Genomic DNA, 23915 nt, shown 5'->3' with positions numbered 1-23915 from the left:
CGCGTGATCGGAACGGACCGCCGCGAGCCTACGATGCGTCTTTATCTTTACCGATTTGCTGCAAGCTCGTGTCCCATTCAGTGCACTAGAACTGTGCCCGCTTGATGGCTGTCAGGGGCGGTACCTACAGAAAAAAAAACTTAACATTGAAAATAAATATGCCTGTCTGTTCTTTAGGGGTGGTTGATGACATTAACGCAACTAGCAATCCATTTTATGATAGGCGTGTAATTGGCGATATGGCTTGGTTCGCCGAGGTACACCAACACGGCTTCGCGATGGCTTCATCATGGGCGCTATACGAGCTCATGCTCAAAGTTCGGCGCACCTATGCTGTCTTTTGTATGTGTTGCTTTAGTCTTGAGCTAACACAATCAGTCTGCAGAGATGCAGCATGTACTATCGTGAGCAGTATGAGCGGGAACACGGGAGCGCGTAGCAAGTAGCCGCATACCCCGATTCGATCGATACTCGAATGGCGCCGTCAAAAATAAAGTGAAAACGGTGACGCTTTTCCACGAGATAGATAGATAGATAGATAGATAGATAGATAGATAGATAGATAGATAGATAGATAGATAGATAGATAGATAGATAGATAGATAGATAGATAGATAGATAGATAGATAGATAGATAGATAGATAGATAGATAGATGAATTGATCATCAAGAGAAGGAGGTGATCACAAAGCTTACGACCGGTCGCAGACGCCATTTGAATTATGAGAAGTTTAGTGAATGTATAAGGCCAGAATAACAGCTGGATTAAAAAAAAACAAAAAAAACGCAAGTTTTGTGAAACGTTGCATACAGCATGTAAGTTCGTTTTATTTTTGTGGTAGCGCAAGCGCTACTAACAGTGGAATGTAATGCTGGCACTAGAATTGATAAAACGAGAGGCGGTATTTTATAACACGGTTGAAGTGCTGTTAGCATATGAAGAACAGAGGAGATGGTTTACGTACAATAAACGTAAAGACATGGTGTAAGGCTATCACTATAGGACTGTCGGGTTAGGCCGCGAAAAAAAAAAGAACTATAGAAAGACAATGCATATGTGCACATAACGCACCTATATAGGCGCATTTTAAAAACAAGGCATGTAAAACAGTATCGCTTAACACGCACTATTACGCAGACGTAAATAGAAAACACTACGTCGTGACAGTGAAGAATACGAAATGACTGCATCCGCGGCGTTCTGAAGTCTGGCAACCACGTTCCCGCGACAGTTCTCTCACAGAATGTTCGACGTCATTTGCCCCTGCAGGAAATTAGAGAGGCGTTATCCATCACATGCTCAGCAGTGGCTTCGGTAAAACCTCCCCTTCCTTAATTTAGAACCCTGCGCAGGCCTACGGCCGTTTGTATATAAAAGGTCTCAGGTTGCACTGAGCCCTGAGCCTTCACGCGTAACGGCGAGTGATACGAAGTACCACACCAAAAAACGGGAGTGTACCTTGCTCACCGTTGTTGCGTGCATGATTTAGCAGTCCATGATTTGAACAGCAAACGAAGTGGTACGAGTATCTAGGCTAGTTGTTTGGTGACAGATGATAGGTAAACAGGCGAAACACAATGAAAATGACAACACGAACAACAGATATCGTTCACTGAGCTCCTGTAACGCTTCAGCCTCGGCGCAAGGATGATCTGACGAGAAACTTCGAAGGCAACATCGATGTCATCAGTACCTTCAAAACTTCACATTGATGTAGATGCTAGGCAGTGCTGGGAGATAGGCTGACATCTACGCAGCCAATCAGAGTGAGGCACGTTCTCTCTCGCGCCCGCCTGTTTTGGCACTTCGGCAGTCTCGAATATTTCATTGCGCCCTCAGCCGTCCAACTTGAAGTAGCGCCTCCAGAAGTTGCAGTTCTCTTCCTGCGGCCCTTTCTTGATTGTGAGGACTTTGAGGTTGATGTCCACCATGTAAGGGCCTTCCGCCGAGTACCGGGGCCACGCAATTTTTCCCAGCGTCGGCATGCGCCTATAAAAGGAAGCGGAAGGAGGAAAAGAGAGAGAACGTTAGGATACATCATCATCATCATCATCATCATAATCGTCATCATCAGCATCAGCAGCAGCCTGACTGCGCCCACTGCAGGGCAAAGGCCACTCCCATGTTCCGCCAATCAACCCGGTCCTGTGTGTGCAGCGGTCACGTCATCCCCGCAAACTTCGTAACATCATCTGACCTTCTAAGAAGTTAGCATACCGAGAGTGTAGGCACAAAATCAGTATTGGCCCTGCAGCAGTAACGAAGAGCAGGTGCCAGCCAATAGCGATTTAAGGCATATAATTAGCGAAGCCGGCCAGCCGATGGCCAATAATACTTTCGAAAGAAATTCTTTGTGCATTGTGCCTCTGGGAAATATGCCAAACGAAGGTATACTGTAAGGTGCAATCTCGTTTCATTTCAGAAGCGATTAAGGCAAACCCTGAAGAACATAAGTGAGCCAACTCACTCATGAGTCGACTCACTCAGACTCAGATTGGCTCCGAGTCTGAGTCTGAGTGAGCTCGGGGGAGTAATATTTTGGTGAGGTTGAGTCCGGGTGAGTCCTGCTGAGGAAAATTTTAGTGAGTCTGAGTCCGAGTGAATCCGGTGAAATATTGGTGAGTAAGAGTGCGAGTGAGCCCTAGGTGCAAAATATACCGGGTATTCAAAGTCGTTTTATGGTTTTGTTAAAATTAAGCACCGGGAAGAACGTGAAAACCACATTAGCAGATAAGTTATGCATCCAGGGGGACATAAAGTGAGACAATAATTATCGCTGTCAGCCGCCCAATTAACTAAGATTGAATAACTAACTTTTTAATGAGTGCAGCAAGCGGGCATGCTTGTATTGAAAAGTTGGAAGCAGGCGCGTTTCTACACAGTGCCACTTGGAAGAATTGTTCTAGCATGTCTGTGCCCCGAGATATCCCGCTGCAAAGTTTAATTGCGGTTTGCATGATTACGCATGCAATACAGTGAGCACTGGCGCAAAACTCCTCCCCGATGTGCCGCGGCAGTTGCGTGCGGCGTTTAATCTGACAACGGGTCGAAGGCATAGGCAACGATGATTACGGTTACCCTTCTGCTACCGGCTGGCGGTAGCAAGCAATGACTGCTCGTCACATTAGGGAGGAGCTTTGCGCCAGTGCTCACTGTCTTGCATGCGTAATCATGCAAACCGCAATTAAACTTTGCAGCGGCATATCTCGGGGCGCAAACATGCTACACTGTAAACCACTTTACACCCGTATAGGTGTAACTTGGTGTCTATAACTCACACCCCTACACCCCAAAAAATAGGTGTACCAAGCAGGATTACACCTATACAATGGGTGTAATTTCAAACTTTCACCCAATGGGTGTTTGGGTGTAAAAGCATATTACACCCAAATGAAAAAAAGGGTGTAGGGTGTAAAAGCACATTACACCCAAACGAGAAAAAGGGCGTTGGGGTGTTTATGCACAATTACACCCAAACACCCAGGCAAAAATTTCCATAATTCGAGTGGTTCCCCCCTCCCAGTTGGCTCCCACTGAAACGCTAGAAAGCTTACCCTTTAGCTAGTCCTTTCAAGGGCGCATGACCTATTGTAGTGGCTCCTGCCACAGAGGGAAAATCCTGGCAGCAGCACTGATTTTATGGTGCATATGAAGCACGGCATATATGGCCCTTACATATACAGTGCAATCGTGACTGAATACAAAGTCATTACCTAGAATGTGTTGCCACACATTGCAAGATGTTCACACAATTATCCAATAGTACAAAATAAAGTCAAGCTTTAATAAACACAGAGCTCGTACATCCGAGACAAATTCTATGGTATTCAATGACCTTTCTCGAGTGTGCAGAACGGCATCGCGTATGCCGCCAAACAAGGAGCACAAATGACATGGAGCACGAATGACCAAGGCGTTTGTGTCAAAATATGAAGCAAGGGCATTATTTCCACTTCATAAAGAGGAATTCAATTTAACATGCTTCATTGTAACACAGCCGTTTAGTGCAGTATGGGTCTTAGAACAAGCGACACCCGTGCGAGTGGGTTGTAATATATAAAAACGCCCTCGAAAAGGTAGCAGTTACAGAAGCACAAATGAACCTTCTTCCCTGTCAGCCCCCTTGGGGCACTACAGACACCTGGTCCCTTTGGGCGCACCCCAGAATGAATTTTCCCACTGTAGTTGCCCTTCCCAAGAAGGGAAATATTGGTGCCACTTCTTATACCTGCACTTATGCAGTTGATAAAATAAGGTGCCATCGTCTTAAATGGGCTGCATAACATCAGTGTATGTGTTTGGAATCAACTGGAACACACAAGGTACGGTCTGGTCGTTCTCCTGTTAAGGAGATAGTTCAGAAATGTGCAATCCCTTGATGAGAAAGTGGATTGATAAAGTTTCAAAATTCCAGCAGTGCCCACACCACTGTGCATGTTGTCGACTTTCTTAGTAGGGTAAACACTGCCATCACACAGCTGTAGCTGATACACGAGCAGGGTATCAATGCTCCGTGACAACTCAACGCAACATTATAAGGACTCAGAATGTCGTTTTCCACAGCAGGCCTCCATATTATCTCTTTTCTGGGAAAGTACATGAGTGAAGTACAAAACCGTGCACATTGCTGGAATTATGAAATCTTTCCCACTTTCTCAAAAGCAATGGATTGTGGCTCCAGCACAAAAAAGTGAGCAATCGGGCCATGACGCGCACGTTGCAGCGCATGCTGAATGCGGTAATATGCAGGAAATGCATGGGAATAGGGACGTTATGACCACGACAGCACTGCAGAAGCATTACCTACATAACAACAGTAGAATCAAATTTTACACGGGCATGTTCAGAGAAATTTAAAGATTATCCCTTTCCAAGCAAAGACAACAGAATCATTGGTAATTGAATAAAACGAGTATTTATTTCTTTTAAAAAATATTGACAAAACTTAAAGCTTGTCATATAGCTCAAAAATAAATTTTAAAACAATACTCGATGCACTGATTTCACTGACAAGTACTGGCAGTTTTGTTAAGCTAAAGTTTCAATAGCAAAAGATCTCAATTATTAAAACTACTGCAAAAAAAGTCACAAAGTCCTTTGAATATAAAAACTAAGCCAATAACCACAAAATGGAATGACCTGCGAGAACATGTTGAAATCGGCAGAGACAAAATGGCTTGTATTAAAATGTCACAAAAAATGAGCAAGAAATTGAAATGAAATACTAGTACCGCCATAGTATTCGTTTCGGTATAATGTAAAACAAATAACTACTCGTTACCATATGAAAATTAACTCTATGGCTTAAGCTCTAATTAATCACAGGTGGCGACATACTTTAAGCAGAAGCTAAGGCCTATTCTCTAGGCTTTCTTGAAAATGTTCAGGAGCTTTACTACTTGTGTCCTCGGAGTCACTGCAAACCGTTTCACACCCGTATAGGTGTATTTGCGATAAAACACCTATCGTACACCCTTTTTTTCTGTCAATATTATCCGAAAGGGTGTAATGTCTTGTTTGTACACCCTTCGCACACTCTTTTTAAATTTTTGGGTGTACCATGGGTGTATGTTCTGTTAAACACCCATGGGTGTTTTTTGAATTTTACACCTATGGGTCAATTCACGCAGTGAATTGAGCCATAGGTGTAAACAGGTATCGTTGTACTGCTGAATGCAATTAACTGAGACACTGAACACCACGGGCAACGCCTCCTGGAACCATGGGTCACCACCCTGTTCGACAGAGCGTCTTGGCACAGCATAATGTTTCACGAGGCACCTGAGTGTGAAGCTACCTGCTCGTGAATCAGTAATGGTTCACCTTGGTGTGCTAATCTTGCCACTCGATTTTCATTCTTTTAGTTGTGCATCACAAGTCTGCTGTATTTGCAAAGACGCATGTATTTTGCCTACTTAATTAAGCAAGTGGTAGTGAAAATAAAATATACCATTGTTGTGCCTGAGGTTCTGAATGCAGTGAGTCAACTGATGTTACTTATTTACTGATGTCAACTGATGTTACTCACATATATTTAAGCCTTTACATCCCGATTTATTTTTGAGAAATCATTCCAAAATTAATTTCATTTATTGCTTGATTGGATTCACACGTTGAATGAATGCCCGAAATACATTCGGAATAATATATGTATTTGTTTAGCATTCATAAGCATTTGTTCAGTTTAGAGACAGTTGGCTTCACTTCACTGTGATCATCGCAAACACCTCTCCTAACGATTAATCTATAGCATACATATACAGTGAAATCTCGTTGACACGATTCTGCATAATACGTTTTTCAGCCTAATACGTTTTCGTTTTTATTTCCTGCCAACATCCCTTGAAAATAATGTATTTTCATGCGTTTAATACCATCCCATTTTTGCCAAAACTGGATAATACGACCGCGAAAGTGGATCTTGACCGATATATCGAGAAATCCTGCGTTTATTCTTCGCTATGACAGCTCGCACCACGTTCCAACAACCCACGATTTGCGCATAGCAGAGCCGCTGAGACCACAGCAGCATCAGTTTAGCGGCGAAAAGATCGCTACTAGGCGATCTTTTCTTTGAGATTATATATATACATATATATTGCCGCTTTGTGAGGGCCCCCCCTCCAGTGAAGAGAGACTTTAAGCCCTGCTTGTAGTCATGCAGCTCTTACTGTGTCGTCGCAATGCTTACTGCGATTCGAATACACTGTGTAAAGCATAACAAAACATAACACTGCCGCAGAAAGAAAGCTGCGCCCACGCGACCCGACAACGGCCGGGGCGCCACGGCGCCACCTCCTCGGCCGACGCAGCCGCCGCCGCCGCGCGTGCGCGGAAGAACAGCTCTATCACCACGTGACTTATGCAACGCGCTCAGACACGCCGCCGGACTCAACCGTTTTTTGCGTGTGTTGTGCATCGCCTCCCGATCGGTCGAGTTTTGCAGTCGGTGTTTTGGTTGTTTGAAGTGTGACTGCGCTGTGTGCTCGTCCTTTACCTTCTGCCAGTGCTGCTTATTACGAAGATGATACTCAAAGGGAGACCTGCAGCTTCATATCGTGGAGCACTCGAACTGAAACGGTATGTACCACTATCACGTTGCTACGGCCAGCGCTTTGTTAACTCCGAGAGCGCGATCTAATGCCGTTAACTAAGCTTTTCTTAACTGGTTGACGATCGGTGAGCATTTGTTAACGTAGCGAGCATATGTGAGTGTATTGTTTCATCGGGATGAAGCCAAAGTTGTGTGTCATTAGGCGCGGGCAAGCTTTGCTTTGTTTGGTGTTGAAAGCAGTGTGCGCATGCGCGGCTGTGATTCGGAGGGGGATTTGAACGCAGTTGTGGCGGTGCCCTTCTGTCGGCGGAAGGGGGCCCCGCTCTCGATGAACCACTATTTTGATTTAAGAATAGCTGGGTTGTGATGGCACCTGTTACCTCTAAGCGTCAAGCGTGTCTAAGGCGCGTATGCTTCGGCCTGTTGGTAATTCAGGTGCATTTTTTTTCGCACAAGAAAAAAAAAAAAGCAGGACAGAAAATAACGACGTGGTGTCCGTGTCGTTCTTTTCCGTCTGTGTTCGTTTTGTGCGCTAAATCTACCGTGATGCTCGGGTTGACGCGTGTGGGTCATTTTAACGCAGCATGTTGCTTCGTTTTAGGTACGCCGCGCGAAGCTCGCCTAAGTGCTAATACATTCCGTTTCGTTAAATTCGTACCGATGTTTTAATTCATCCGTAACATATGTTTCCTGATAATGCCGGCACCCGTGCACGGGGAGCCGTTCGTTAAACTTGACTTGTGTTCGAATGAATTTTTCATGTCTATGTGTGGCCGAATCGCCTTAACTACCTGAACTGTGCAAGCGCTAGTTCGAGCATCAGTGTGCACTTAGACGTGCGCAGGGTTCCCCATCAGGGGGGAGGAGAGTAGGAAGGTTAATCGCTGCCCTCCCCCCGCCTTACTAAAATGTCAAAGTATGGGGGCAGACTTTGCGCCCCCCCCCCCTCTGTCTGAATTGACTAGGGGGGGGGGTACCACCCCCCACCCCCTTCGTGCGTACGCCTGAGTGCCCGCATTCGAGCACAATTTATTTTATTCTGTTTGTTTCCATTATGTCTAGCTTTCATTATTTTGTTGTGGTTATTAAGAGGTATATGCGCCTCGCCTCGCTTTGGCGTTGTAACTTCGCTAAATACTTTTACGTGTACAAACATTAAAAAACGCAGTTTGTACGACCACCTCCAATGATATTATTTGGTAAAAGACAAGCCTAATGACTTATAAGATATTTTAAATTCTCCAGTCATCTTCAAGGCTGCACGTTGCAGCCTTGAAGAGAAGTCCTTGTGCATAGTTTGTTTTATATGCTTTTTATCGATGTGCAGGAATCCTTCATGCCACTAAAGAATGCCCCTTTTTCTTTAAAAATGCGGATGATATTTGTCAAAAAGTACTTTCTCTTTCCCAAACAAGCTAATTGCACGTAGAAAAGCTATTAATTCTCTCCAGTTCCATATGGGGCATGTTATGAGCTTCATATTTGGATGGTCCTATCGTGAGCAATATGAGCTCGAACACCCGAGCGCGTGGCGAACACCCTTGAACCTTACGTCGGCTGATTCGCAGCGGCGGCTGTCGGAAACAAAACGGAAAGGGCGCCGCGCTTCCACTAGCTGTTGACCCTCCCGCTTCGATATTGTTGATGCGAAACAGCATCTTAGAGAGTGTCAGTGGCCGCTAGCGGTGATATGAATTCCCATCAACGCCAACAGCCCCATCAGACTAGGTAGCTGCTGAGATATCGGCTGGGACGTAGCCTGCCACGATGTGCAGGCCATGCTTGCGCATCGGTATCTCGGTGGTGTCGGCTGAGGATTTTGCTGCGCCTTATTTATTTATTTTGTTATCATTGCTAGCTGTCATTGGCACGCAATCAGCCGATATCTCGCAGCAACGCTAGCGAGGCGGGAGTACCAACAGTCAGCGGAACAGCGCCCCCCCCCCCTCCAGTTTCGGCAGCGCCATCCACGTATCACCCTATCTCAGTTTTAAGGCTGTTTTCCACGTGCTCGCATGTTCGAGCTCATATTACTCACGATAGTACACGGTACAGAAACTGTTATTTACTGAAACAAATGATTGAAGTCTGCGTAGCGCTTTCCAGACAATGATTTTTTTTATTTTTTGTCATGCAGGGAGAGAGCGTTCCAATAACACCTTGCATTGTGTACGATAGCCCCTATCTTCCCTATGCAAGCAAGCTTTTCCTCCATGTGGACAAAGAACTGCTCTTCAGTGTGTCCAATGCCGAAGAATGAGTAGCTGCACTCATGGCAGCACATTGGCTGTTAAATATCGACTGCCATCACAAGGCGTTCAACGTTCTCGTCGCTGTTGAATGGCTCCTTCTTGGCCAGTGGGTAATGACTCCGAGGACACAAGTAGTAAAGCTCCTGAACATTTTCAAGAAAGCCTAGAAAATAGGCCTTAGCTTCTGCTTAAAGTATGTCGCCACCTGTGATTAACTCGAGCTTAAGCCATAAAGTTATATTTTCATATGGTAACGAGTAGTTATTTGTTTTACATTATACAGAAACGAATACTATGGCGGTACTAGTATTTCATTTCAATTTCTTGCTCATTTTCTTGTGACATTTTAATACTAGCCATTTTGTCTCTGCCGATTTCATCATGTTCTCGCAGGTCATTCCACTTTGTGGTTATTGGCTTAGTTTTTGTATTCAAAGGACTTTGTGACTTTTTTTGCAGTAGTTTTAATAATTGAGATCTTTTGCTATTGAAACTTTAGCTTAACAAAACTGCTAGTACTTGTCAGTGAAATCAGTGCATCGAATATTGTTTTAAAATTTATTTTTGAGCTATATGACAAGCTTTAAGTTTTGTCAATATTTTTTAAAAGAAATAAATACTTGTTTTATTCAATCACCAATGATTCTGTTGTCTTTGCTTGGAAAGGGATAATCTTTAAATATCTCTGAACATGCCCGTGTAAAATTTGATTCTACTGTTATGTAGGTAATGCTTCTGCAGTGCTGTCGTGGTCATAACGTCCCTATTCCCATGCATTTCCTACATATTACCGCATTCAGCATGCGCTGCAACGTGAGCGTCATGGCCCTGATTGCTCACTTTTTTGTGTTGGAGCCAGAATCCATTGCTTTTGAGAAAGTGGGAAATATTTCATAATTCCAGCAATGTGCACAGTTTTCTACTTCACTCATGTACTTTCCCAGAAAATAGGTAATATGGAGGCCTGCTGTGGAAAACGACATTCTGAGTCCTTATAATGTTGCGTGAGTTGTCACGGAGCATTGATACCCTGCTCGTGTATCAGCTACAGCTGTGTGATGGCAGTGTTTACCCTACTAAGAAAGTCGACAACAGGCACAATGGTGTGGGCACTGCTGGAATTTTGAAACTTTTTCAATCCACTTTCTCATCAAGGGATTGCACATTTCTGAACTATCTCCTTAAGAGGAGAACGACCAGACCGTACCTTGTGTGTTCCAGTTGATTCCAAACACATACACTGATGTTATGCAGCCCATTTAAGACGATGACACCCTATTTTATCAACTGCATAAGTGCAGGTATAAGAAGTGGCACCATTATTTCCCTTCTTGGGAACTGCAACTACAGCGGGAAAATTCATTCTGCGGTGCGCCCAAAGGGACCAGGTGTCTGTAGTGCCCCAAGGGGGCTGACAGGGAAGAAGGTTCATTTGTGCTTCTCCCTGTAACTGCCACCTTTTCGAGGGCGGTTTCATCTATTACACCCCACTCGCACGGGTGTAGCTTGTTCTAAGACACATACTGCACTATACGGCTGTGTTACAATGAAGCATGTTAAATTGAATTCCTCATTATGAAGTGGAAATAACGCCCTTGCTTCATATTTTGACACAAACGCCTTGGTCATTTGTGCTCCATGTCATTTGTGCTCCTTGTTTGGCGGCATACGCGATGCCGCTCCGTACACTCGAGAAAGGTCATTGAATACCGTAGAATTTGTCTCGGATGTACGAGCTCTGTGTTTATTAAAGCTTGACTTTATTTTGTACTATTGGATAACTGTGTGAACGTCTTGCAATATGTGTCAACACATTTTAGGTAATGACTTTGTGTTCAGTCAAGATTGCACTGTATATGTAAGGGCCATATATGCCGTGCTTCATATGCACCATAAAATCAGTGCTGCTGCCAGCATTTTCCTTCTGTGGCAGGAGCCACTATAATAGGTCATGCGCCCTTAAAAGGACTAGCTAAACGGTAAGCTTTCTAGCGTTTCAATGGGAGAAAACTGGGAGGGGGGAACCACTCGAATTATGGAAATTTTTGCCGGGGTGTTTGGGTGTAATTGTGCATAAACACCCTAACGCCCTTTTTGTCGTTTGGGTGTAATGTGCTTTTACACCCTACACCCTTTTCTCATTTGGGTGTAATATGCTTTTACACCCAACCACACCCATTGGGTGAAAGTTTGAAATTACACCCATTGTATAGGTGTAATCCTGCTTGGTACACCTATTTCTTGGGGTGTAGGGGTGTGAGTTATAGACACCAAGTTACACCCATACGGGTGTAAAGTGGTTTACAGTGTGCACTGGCCAAGAAGGAGCCATTCAACAGCGACGAGAACGTTGAACGCCTTGTGATGGCAGTCGATATTTAACAGCCAATGTGCTGCCGTGAGTGCAGCTACTCATTCTTCGGCATTGGACAGACTGAAGAGCAGTTCTTTGTCCACATGGAGGAAAAGCTTGCTTGCATAGGGAAGATCGGGGCCATCGTACACAATGCAAGGTGTTATTGGAACGCTCTCTCCCTGCATGATAAAAAATAAAAAAAATCATTGTCTGGAAAGCACTATGCAGACTTCAATTATTTGTTTCAGTAAATAACAGTTTCTGTGCCGTGTACTATCGTGAGTAATATGAGCTCGAACATGCGAGCACGTGGAAAATAGCCTCAAAACTGAGATAAGGTGATACGTGGATGGCGCTGCCGAAACTGGAGGGGAGGGGGGGGGGGGCGCTGTTCCGCTGACTGTTGGTACTCCCGCCTCGCTAGCGTTGCTGCGAGATGTCGGCTGATTGCGTGTCAATGACCGCCAGCAATGATAACAAAATAAATAAATGAGGCGCAGCAAAATCCTCAGCCGACACCACCAAGATACCGATGCGCAAGCATGGCCTGCGCATCGTGGCAGGCTACGTCACAGCCGATATCTAAGCAGCTACCTAGTCTGATGTGGCTGTTCGCATTGATGGGAATTCATATCACCGCTAGCGGCCACTGACACTCTCTAAGATGCTGTTTCGCATCAACAATATCGAAGCGGGAGGGTCAACAGCTAGTGGAAGCGCGGCGCCCTTTCCACTTCGTTTCCGACAGCCGCTGCTGCGAATCAACCGACGAAAGGTTCAAGGCTGTTCGCCACGCGCTCGCGTGTTCGAGCTCATATTGCTCACGATAGTACCATCCAAATATGAAGCTCATAACATGCCCCATATGTAACTGGAGAGAATTAACAGCTTTTCTACGTGCAATTAGCTTGTTTGGGAAATAGAAAGTACTATTTGACAAGTATCATCCGCATTTTTAAAGAAAAAGGAGCATTCTTTAGTGGCATGAAGGATTCCTGCACATCGATAAAAAGCATATAAAACAAAACTATGCACAAGGACTTCTCTTCAAGGCTGCAACTTGCAGCCTTGAAGATGATTGGAGAATTTAAAATATCTGTTAAATCGTTAGGCTTGTCTTTTACCAAATAATATCATTGGAGATGGTCGTACAAACTGCGTTTTTTAATGTTTGTACACGTAAAAGTATTTACCGAAGTTACAACGCCAAAGCGAGACGAGGCGCATGTAACGCTTAATAACCACAACAAAATAATGAAAGCTAGACATAATGGAAACAAACAGAATAAAATAAATGGTGCTCGGGCACTCAGGCGTACGCACGAAGGGGGGGGGGGGTGCGCCCCCCAGGTCAATTCAGACATGGGGGGGGGGGCAAAGTCTGCCCCCATACTTTGACTTTTCAGTAAGGCGGGGGGAGGGGGGCGGCGATTAACCTTCCTACTCCCCTACCCCCTGATGGGGAACCCTGCGCACGTCTAAGCTCGAACGCTCGAACTAGCGCTTGCACAGTTCAGATAGGTAAGGCGATTCGTCCACAGAGACATGAAAAATTCGTTCGACCACAAGTCAAGTTTAACGAACGGCTCCCCATGCACGGGTGCCGGCATTATCAGGCAACCTAGGTTACGGATGAATTAAAACATCGGTACGAATTTAACGAAACGGAATGTATTAGCACTTAGGCGAGCTTCGCGAGGCGTACCTAAAACGAAACAACATGCTCCGTTAAAATGACCCACACGCAGCAACCCGACCATCACGGTAGTTTTAGCGCACAAAACGAACAAGGACGGAAAAGAACGACGCGGACACCACGTCGTTGCTTTCTGTCCTGTTTTTTTTTTTTTTTCTTGTGCGACAAAAAATGCACTTGGATTACCAACAGGCCGAAGCATACGCGCCTTAGACACGCTGGACGCTTAGAGGTAACAGGCGCCGTTACAACCCAATTATTCTTAAATCAAAATAGTGGTTCATCGAGAGCGGGGCCCCCTTCCAACACCACCGCCGACAGGAGGGCACCGCCACAACTGCGTTCAAATCCCCCTCCGAATCACAGCCGCGCATGCGCACACTGCTTTCAACACCAAACAAAGCGAAGCTTGCCCGCGCCTAATGTCACACAACTTTGCCTTCATCCCGATGAAACAATACACTCACATATGCTCGCTACGTTAACAAATGCTCACCGATCGTCAACCAGTTAAGAAAAGCTTAGTTAACGGCATTAGATCGCGCTCTCGGAGTTAACAAAGCGCTGGCCGTAGCAACGTGATAGTGGTACATACCGTTTCAGTTCGAGTGCTCCACGATATGAAGCTGCAGGTCTCCCTTTGAGTATAGTGCATCTTCGTAATAAGCAGCACTGGCAGAAGGTAAAGGACGAGCACACAGCGCACGCACACTTCAAACAACCGAAACACACCGATTGCAAAACTCGACCGATCGGGAGGCGATGCACAACACACGCAGAAAACGATGGAGTCCGGCGGCGTGTCTGAGCGCGTTGCTTAGGTCACGTGGTGATAGAGCTGTTCCGCGCGCTGCGCACGCGCGGCGGCTGCGCCTGGCTGCGCCGGCAGAGGAGGTGGCGCGCCGGCCGTTGTTGGGTCGCGTGGGCGCAGCTTTCTTTCTGCGGCAGTGTTATGTTTTGTTATGCTTTACACAGGGTATTCGAATCGCAGTAAGCATTGCGACGACACAGTAAGGGCTGCTTGACTACAAGCAGGGCTTAAAGTCTCCCTTCACTGGAGAGGAGGCCCTCACAAAGCGGCAATATATATGTATATATATAATCTCAAAGAAAAGATCGCCTAGCAGCGATCTTTTCGCCGCTAAACTGGTGCTGCTGTGGTCTCAGCGGCTCTGCTACGCGCAGATCGTGGCTTGTTGGAACGCGGTGCGAGCTGTCATAGCGAAGAATAAACGCAGGATTTCTCGATATATCGGTCAAGATCCACTTTCGCGGTCGTATTATCCAGTTTTGGCAAAAATGTGATGTTATTAAACTCATGAAAATGCATTATTTTCAAGGGATGTTGACAGGAAATAAAAACGAAAACGTATTGGGCTAAAAAACGTATTATGCAGAATCGTGTCAACGAGATTTCACTGTATATGTATGCTATAGATTAAGCGTTAGGAGAGGTGTTTGCTATGATCACAGAGCAGTGAAGCCAACTGTCTCTAAACTGAACAAATGCTTATGAATGCTAAACAAATACATATATTATTCCGAATGTATTTCGGGCATTCATTCAACGTGTCAATCCAATCAAGCAATAAATGAAATTATTTTGGAAATGATTTCTCAAAAATAAATCTGGATGTAAAGGCTTAAATATATGTGAGCTCAAAATAAGTAACATCAGTTGACTCACTGCATTCAGAACCTCAGACACGATAATGCTATATTTTATTTTCACTACCACTTGCCTAATAAAGTAGGCGAAATACATGCGTCTTTGCAATTACAGCAGACTTGTGATGCACAACTAAAAGAATGAAAATTGAGTGGCAAGCTTAGCAGACCAAGGTGAACCATTACTGATTCACGAGCAGGTAGCTTCACACTCGGGTGCCTCGTGAAACAGTATCCTGTGCCAAGACGCTCTGTCGAACAGCGTGGTGACCCGTGGTTTCAGGAGGCGTTGCCCGTAGTGTTCAATATCTCAGTTAATTGCATTCAGCAGTACAACGATACGTGTTTACACCTATGGATCAATTCACTGCGTGAATTGACCCATAGGTGTAAAATCCAAAGAACACCCATGGGTGTTTAACAGAACATACACCCATTGTACACCCAAAAATGAAAAAAGGGTGTGCGAAGGGTGTGCAAAGAAGACATTACACCCTTTCGGATAATATTGACAGAAAAAAAGGGTGTACGATAGGTGTTTTATCGCAAATACACCTATAAGGGTGTGAAACGGTTTGCAGTGTAGAACAATTCTTCCAAGTGGAACTCTGTGGAAACGCGCCTGCATCCAACTTTTCAATACAAACATGCCCGCTTGCTGCACTCATTAAGAAGTTAATTATTCACTCTTAGTTAATTGGGCGGCTGACAGCAATAATTATTGTCTCACTTTATGTCCCCCTGGATACATAACTTATCTGCAAAAGTGGTTTTCACGTTCTTCCCAGAGCCCAATTTTAACAAAACCATAAAGCCTAAGTTTGAACACCCGGTATTTCTTGAGTGAGTCTTAGTGAGTTCCACCTTTTATTGCCGACCTATGGTCCTATTTACTCATCTTCAGCATTATTATGGGCCTTATATCGGCTTACGTTTATACTCAAGCCTATATTTACACATATTTCAACGCACTATCGTTAATGCGCCACCTCAAGATTTATTGATCAGAGGCGTGTGTTGTGTTTTTATCAATAATTATCAAATTCTCGATAAAAAATATCTCGCGTGAGTCGCGTATTTCATAGAACTGTCCTTACTGGATTGAAACCACTGCTAACTATTATTTGAAGATACAAGATCAAAAGGCGTATTGCAGAGCATCGATTATGTGAGACATTTGCGTTAAACAGCATTGACACAATGATCGAAAAACGCAAATTTTATGCTAACAGACTCATGAGTCGACTCACTCAGGCTCACTCAGACTCAGGTCAAGCCGTGAGTCTGAGTGAGTCCGGCTGCGTAATATGTTGGTGAGCTTGAGTCCGGCTGAGAAAAATTTCAGTGAGCATTAGTCAGAGTGAGTCCGGTTGTGGAAAATTTTGATGAGCCTGAGTCCGAGTGAGCCCTCAGAGCAAAAATATATTTCTTGAATGAGTCTGAGTGAGCTCCAATCTTTTTTGCCGACCTATGTAAGTGAGAGATAGCATCTGAACGGTTCTACACATTCAGTGCAATATTTCGTAGCATATTTTTATTCAAGTGGGTGTTTTCAATGTAAGTGTTTAAAGTGCCTTGGGCAACGATCTAACGATAAAAAAGAAAGTTGAATGAAATTCTCCGTTCAAAGGATGTTATACTCAGCGCCAGTGGTGCAACGCTAACACAGGATCTGCGTCGAACCTGAATAATAATAATACGTCTTATTATAATTGATGCAAAATATTTGTTTTATATGCTAATGCTAAATAGACTATAGCATAAAGATCCTTTTTGCAATGCCTTCGCGCATAATTGTATCTGCTCGATAAATCTTCTTCTTTGAGAGCGCAATCCTTGTTACGTATAGGTATTGTGATACACGCCCTTAAGGTTATTTCTTCGTAGAGGAACTTGGCAGTGAGTGAAGGACACTTAAACGCATTCGTAACCGCCAGTTTGGACCCTCTAATTATCGTCGCGGGTGAACGTTGCGTCATGCAGACTTCCCGCAGTTCGAGCTGTAGTATACTGCGTAATGTAACGCCTCTTCGAATCAGTCAAAGCGTCGTTACAAGGTGGTGATGATACATCTCATGTCTACATGTCTGTGACGAAACTGTTCGCTAGTTGCCGCCAAGGTCATACGTCGCTAGACCGTTGAGATTAGCTGTAAGAGAAAAAAAAATATCGAAATCGGTGTCTCGTGTGCCTCGTTTTCTTTTACCTACTGCCTAGATTTGATATCCTAGAAATTTGCGTAGGAGAACATTGCCACCAAACCTTATGCTAGATGTGTTATCAGTAAAGGTGGACATCCAATGACAAAAGAGTACACGCGAATTAAGGAACAGCTTTGTGAATTCAATCCCTGACTATTTTCTCAGCTTGACAACATCGACGCTCGCGCCGCAATAGAAAACGTACGGAAGAGGAATCGGCTTGTGCATAGGCACCTATATCACTGCACTGAGACAGCTAATGCTACATAAACGTTCTCACTAAACACTTCACCTTCAAGCACATCGTTTCTTAAATAAAGCAGAGAGATTTCGAGAAACGGTCGATTATTACCTTACTTTTACATACATTGTCGTTTATTTCCGAACTGTTTCTTTTCTATTCGTTAGCACTAGAGTTCAGGGTACCTTATTACGTTAAGTTTAGTAGTGCACGGACATCACGGGTGTCCTCCTATATATACCTTAACGTGAATCATAACTAGTGGTCACGTGTGGTCCATTACGCAAACATCGAAGTTCAAGACGGTCTCAGAACACCCAGGTAGGGGTGTGCGAATATCAGATTTTTCGAATACGAATGGAACACGAATATCCACCTTCGAATATCGAATCGAATATCGAATATCAAAGGAAAAATGCCTCCACAGTAACAATATTTTATTTAACATGTAGCTATTTGAAGAAAAAAAAACATTAACAGCAGGACTGGCAACACGACATACACTGCTATCTCCAGAACACAATGCCCAGGCTAGCACAATGAAAGTAATGACTAGATGTTATCATGAAGAAATATAAGTTGCTCCACATGATCAGGCAGGAGGCGCTCCCTTGTAACAGAGACAACCCCCCCCCCCCCTGCCACTGAAAAGGCACGCTCGCTTGGAAGTGGCTGGTATAGGGAAGTACATGGGGCAAAGCTTTGCCAGACTGGGGTATCTGAAGGTGCCTACAGTCCGCCACCAGTCACGTGGGTCACTGTCTTTCTTCAGAAGTGGTCCCGCATAGTGAACGAGTGGTATAGTGCGGCACGTTACGGCGGCATAATATTGAAAATGTACGGTTACATGATCGCCAACAGCGCTGCACGCCGGAGATGCACCAGCAATAAATCATACGTATTGGGGCGCTCGTCGGAGGCAGATATCGTGCCTCCGTGTACTTACGATGTTTATCGCTCCTCTCGGCAACGTTTTTAGCTATACGAGCGCAGCAGAAATGGGGAAGACGAGTTATTTTATGCATGATAATCGAATCGCACATCCGATTTTTCGAATATTCGAAACTTTTCGAATGCACGATTTTCGAATCGAATACGAATATTTCGAATGTAATATTCGACGAATATTCGAAACTTTCGAATATTCGCACAAAACTACACCCAGGCCTTCACAGGGTTAATCTGATGTTTTCTCCGAAAATAATTACGATCCAGTACTTCGCGCTGCAGTTCGTAGAAGAGGCGCTTTACAACAACGAGTGTGTGTCACTGGAAGCCGTATACCGGACACTCACTTCAATGCGCTATTGTTCGGAGCTTTTTATTCAGATCGAAGAGTTCAGTACCCCCCCCCCCCCCCCCCCCTACATCATCTCTTCCACTTATACCCGTACACGAAAGCGTCCGGTCACCTTACGTAGCACTCGTATCGGGCATTGCCGTTTCGTAGAACGCAGATACACCTCGTGACAAAAATAGCTCACGCATCTTCAGCGTTCGAAAAAGAAACAGTCTGAGAAAAGTTTGCCGAAGGCGCCACTTGAATGTATGTGTCCATAGCGAAAGCCACGGTCTCGTTCGCACTACACGAATGTGTGGAAGCGACTGGGAGCTTGCAGCCTTGAATTTTCTCGTAAACAGCACCGCCCGACAATCATCGTTGCATGTGCGACGCCGTGCGGCGATAATTGCGGCTCTGTGCGTCCCAGAGAACACCGGCCCACGAGGGCATCGTTTATGTCAGCTACGGGCTTCTGCGCTGCTGGTGAGAAACAGGCGTGGTTCGTGACCTCTGAAAAGCTTGCCCAGACTGTCGTTAGCTGCCAGTTTATTATTGACGCTCTCTTTTTCTCTTCCGATGTCATTGGCTGCAATGTGTCAGTGAAAGTGATACGAGGGTAAAAAGCAAAGTCGTCTTTAAGAACTCAAACGAGGAGATTTCTATCTAACTGGGATGGAGGTAACGCGCTTTCTGACGGTGCCTTTAAACGAAGGGTGCTTGGACACGTGCGCCCTCGAGCGTAACATTGGCGACCTGTCGTTTACGTTATGCTTGCGCATTAGACAGCGACACCAGAAGTCCTTACCTCAGCTTTAACCGCAGCCTTTAGAGGCGTGCAGTACTTGTTTAATGTTGTTGCAATGTGCGGGAGCCCTCGCTGACCTTGTCCTACACAGCAAGCAGACGCGTTTTAAGAATAAAAACCTAAGCGCTGATGCAAGACTTAAGCAGAATTGTACGGGTTGAAGCGAGAGTCTCATTGAGCTAATCGAGCGTTGTAAGCATGAGTCGACAACGGTCCTGCGTTGTATACCGGAGGAGTTTCACGATGTCTGTATATTTCTTATACACGTCTAGTGCATAGCGCAAGGGCATATTTTAGTCGTCCTTCTGTATGCTTTGCAAACCGCAGACGGGCATTACGGTGTGCGCTTGACGTTAACCTCGATGCGTCTCTGTAGAAAGTAGTTTCGCGCAGGTTTTGCGTCGGCGAGTATCAGTAGAGAGCGATTCGTAATCGATCGAGCGTGGAGGTAACAAGAACGAACCTGCGAAAAAATATAAAAGAATATCTTACTGTCGCAGATTTTAAAACTTATTTTGCTTCGAACGAGCACTGATACAACGTAAACAAAATTGCCATGAAGCATGCCGTTTCACGATTTTTTTTCTATAATAAGAATACGACAAAAATTAAGCATAGTATATTAGAGTGTGGGGAGAGAACGCAGAAGATATTCTAGAAACGAGAAAAAAAAATCGAGTTCGGGATAACGTAAACTAGAATACAGGAATGAAATGAAATAATAGATAGATTTCTAGGTCACTGTAGCAGCCCGTTCCTATATATATTATCTTGCAAAAACTGAGATGCCGTAAAGGCGTGGTTCGCGTGATGGGTTGCGTAAAACGCACGACCAGACACACGGGCTGCCTCCGCTTTAATTGAAGCGCGGCGCGAAAAAAAGAAAGAAAGAAAGAGCCGCAACGCGGTCGCAATATTAGGTGAAACGACTTATCCCTTGTTTTTATCCGCTCGTTCATATCGCCGACCCGCAAGCTGTAAACGAGAGCAAATGGATAAGGTTCTTTGTGTAACTAGGTTATAGTCAGTCGAGCATTATCCTCGCAGCAAGTGCACCTGATCACGGAGATCATTTGCACCCTTGGATATAAGAGTACCGCGTGAAATGATGATGTACACCAGTCTACCGCGTGCCCCTATTTTACCGCCCATATTCTCGACACGTTCAGTGAGCCGCCTTGAATTCTAAGCACCTGTGGGCGACGATGAGGCAGTTAAACTGGGCATTGTTGCCCGCAACAAAAGTCGAGGAGCAAATGACGTCACGTGTGCCCGTTAAGTGCCAACGTAAAGCTGTACGTCACTTCGGAGGGCTTGTGACAACAAAGAAAATGAGGGCAGTATGTAGGGAAAGATGTTGACGAAAAAATAGCAGTGTAAGCTTAAGGAGTTCAAAACGCTTAACGTATAAAACATTTACTAACGACTTAAGTGTAAAAGACTCCATTGCCTTGAGTACGCAGCTCGACACCATAATTTTTTTTGGTAAGGTACATGATTTTGAGACATTGATATTACGCATGCTTAAGTGTGTCGCGCAGAACCTCTTGTAACAAAGGCTGATATTTAAGTCCACTGTCGCGCCTACTGTTACACCCAAGGATACACACAATGCTTTTTTAGAAATGTAAGGAAAAATTCAGGAAAATTTACAGAAAAGCCTGTAGTTCCTCGCTACCCACTCCTCGGTGCCTTTCCTAACTAGCCAGGTAGCCAAGTTCCATGTGGCACATGCAATAGAGCCTTACTTACCCAATTTTGGCGAATGTTGTCCATATCTCGACCAACTGCCTACTTAGCGACGTCTCCTCAGGCGTCACCAGCTCGGGAAAGGCCATGGCATGCGCGAATACGAAAGGGAACTCGTCGAAGTGCGTCGCACCCATCCAGGGCGGCCACACGCTGAAGCTGGGACGGTGCGAGAACTGGTAGTAGTACACAGGCTGCCCCTTGCGCTGGTACTTCTCCGCAAAGTAGCGACTGGGGCACGTGATCAGGAAATCACCCACAGCGTCCGATCCACGTTGCAACACCACCCCAGGATCGGTGCTGTTCAGCTTGTCCAGGTAAAACTCGCGGATTTCGTTCACGCCCGACTGCAGCATCGTCCGGAAGAAGAGAACCATGTAGAAGCCGAGCTCGTCTTTGGTGATGTGCGCCAGATTCTGGAACTTGAGTCCCTTGGTGAGGAAGTTGTAGACGAAGTAGGTGCCTTCGTTCCTATTGTTTCCGATTAGCAGTTCCACACCGGTAGTCTTCATGGCGTCCATCAGTACGTTGGCGTCGTCCGGAAAGAGTTCGCCGTCGCGACTCGGGAAGAACGTCTCGGCCTGGGATCCCAGGACCTCCGTGGCCACGCTCACAATCTCGTTGGCATCCTTCGAGCGGAGACAGCTCATCACCTGGGGGTCTTCGATGGTCTTCTCGAAGCCTGTCGTGCAACCTAGCGCGTTGGCCAGCGAGAAGCTCTTCTGCAGCGCTGTGTCTCGACTGTCGTGCAACATCCAGAAGGGACTCCCGCTTTCCATGATGGCCCGCCGGAACAATCCGCGACTGAGCGGCGAGACGAGCAGGTATCCCACCGAAATTGCTCCAGCGCTCTGACCGAACACTGTGATTAGTTCGGGGTCGCCACCGAAGTGCTTGATGTTGGACTTGACCCACGTGAGTGCGAGGATCTGGTCGTACATGCCCTGGTTTCCGTTGAGACCGTCGAGTCTCGAGCTGAAGAAGCCGAAGGGCCCGACTCGGTAGTTGAGCGTGACGACCACGACGTCTCCAGCCGCGGCGAAGTGGATGCCGTCGTAGAAGGACCAGCTGCTGCTGCCGTACGTGAAGGCTCCACCGTGGATAAACACCATGACGGCCTTTGGACCGCACGTTTTAATGTCCCGACAGTATCTCGCGGGCGTCCACACATTGAGGTAGAGGCAGTCTTCAGTGGAGTTTCGCGTCAGTATTGTGTAGTTCTGGTGCACGAAAAAGTCTGGCTGCTTGCACGGGAAAGGCGGGGTCGACGCGTCGCGAAGACCCTTCCATGGTGTCACCGGCACGGGCTTCTGAAATCTGAGGTCGTCTAGCGGCGGCTCTGCGTACGGTATTCCGTAAAACACGTCGACGGGCCTACCGAACGCTTCTTTCTTGAGCCCCACGAGCTTGCCAGGAAGTAGTGTACACGGCGGGTCGGTATATCTTGGCGGCAGAGGCGATGGGAACTGCCGCCGCCGCCACCGCCAGGAGAATGGCGAGCCGTGTTACGCTCATAGCTCCTGCGTAAGCAAAACGTACGTTTTGTTAAACTTTTCCCCACACTTTCACGCGCATTTTACCTTTATAAGCCACACCATTCGCTTCATCTTTATCCAAAATACGGCGACATGAACCGATGCACTTGTTTGCTAAATACGTGAATACGATTATGATATGGACCGCTAAACCCAACAAGTTCTTTCAAGCGCCTCATGAACTCTCGTTGCAAAATCAAAAAAGCATATAAGAGGTACGACATTTGATGACGATATTTTAGGCAGATACTTCTGACAGCTGATTGTGCGCTTGTTATGCTTAGCGTGTGAGTTGGGCACAAAATGGTACTATGACTGGCGCTGTCTCGTTTTCACGTACTTCAGTTGAACAAGAAATGGACAAGAAAGTATACAGCGCTTCAAGCTCAGCTAGTCTACTCACACAAAGGTCAGCGTAAAAATGGAGAGAGGAGATGAGAGAACACACCATTTGCAAAACTGGCCTGAATTGATTTATATATTATCTACTGCCGCATGGGGCTCTGCATGCGTATTATAAAGGCGCAGAACGAATTGACGCTGAATCTGAAAAGTGTAACTACGCAAAACAGAAACGGGTGAATATACTTTCATTAACATACCTGTATGTAATTGTTCACGTAATATATTTTACGGAAAAATGGCCTTGTACAATGCTGACATTGTAATATTTATTCTGGACTTTCATTACATCGCTGCATAAAAATTATGGAGCTGAATGTAAGACAATTGCGTCACATGGACTAATATGTAGTAATAATACTATATGATTCATAGGTGGAAGGCCACGCGACTCTGCTCTGAGACGCATGCTTTGGCGTCCCTTGTGTTCGAAGATGATCATTTGACACCTATACCCTTGTGGCACTGGCACATGTGCAGCGTCAGACTGTTACAACGTGAGCACACCGACCTGCGTTAATTTCTGCGGAGACGTGACATAAAGGTCTGTACCTCTTCAATCGTACGCCTGCCTGCCTACAGGGCGCTACGTCAGTCTGTCTATCTCTCTCTCTTTTTTCGCGATATAAGAAAGACGTTCCGGTTATATGGGTTGTTCGCTATACAGGAATGA

General features: G+C 45.5%; 1 protein-coding gene across 1 annotated transcript; it reads right to left on the bottom strand.

Annotated features, from left to right (window-relative positions):
- Positions 1-1702: 1702 nt before the first annotated feature.
- On the bottom strand, positions 1703-22820 carry LOC119394651 (acetylcholinesterase-1). The gene is given in 3 exon segments (XM_037661967.2): positions 1703-1990; positions 21309-22717; positions 22719-22820. Coding segments are annotated over 3 exon segments (1665 nt in total). The 3' UTR covers positions 1703-1836.
- Between the last annotated feature and the right edge of the window lie 1095 nt (positions 22821-23915).

This window comes from Rhipicephalus sanguineus, chromosome 5 (genome assembly GCF_013339695.2).
Source record: "Rhipicephalus sanguineus isolate Rsan-2018 chromosome 5, BIME_Rsan_1.4, whole genome shotgun sequence".
Classification (NCBI taxonomy): domain Eukaryota; kingdom Metazoa; phylum Arthropoda; class Arachnida; order Ixodida; family Ixodidae; genus Rhipicephalus; species Rhipicephalus sanguineus.
This window is presented reverse-complemented; position numbering and strand designations above follow the sequence as displayed.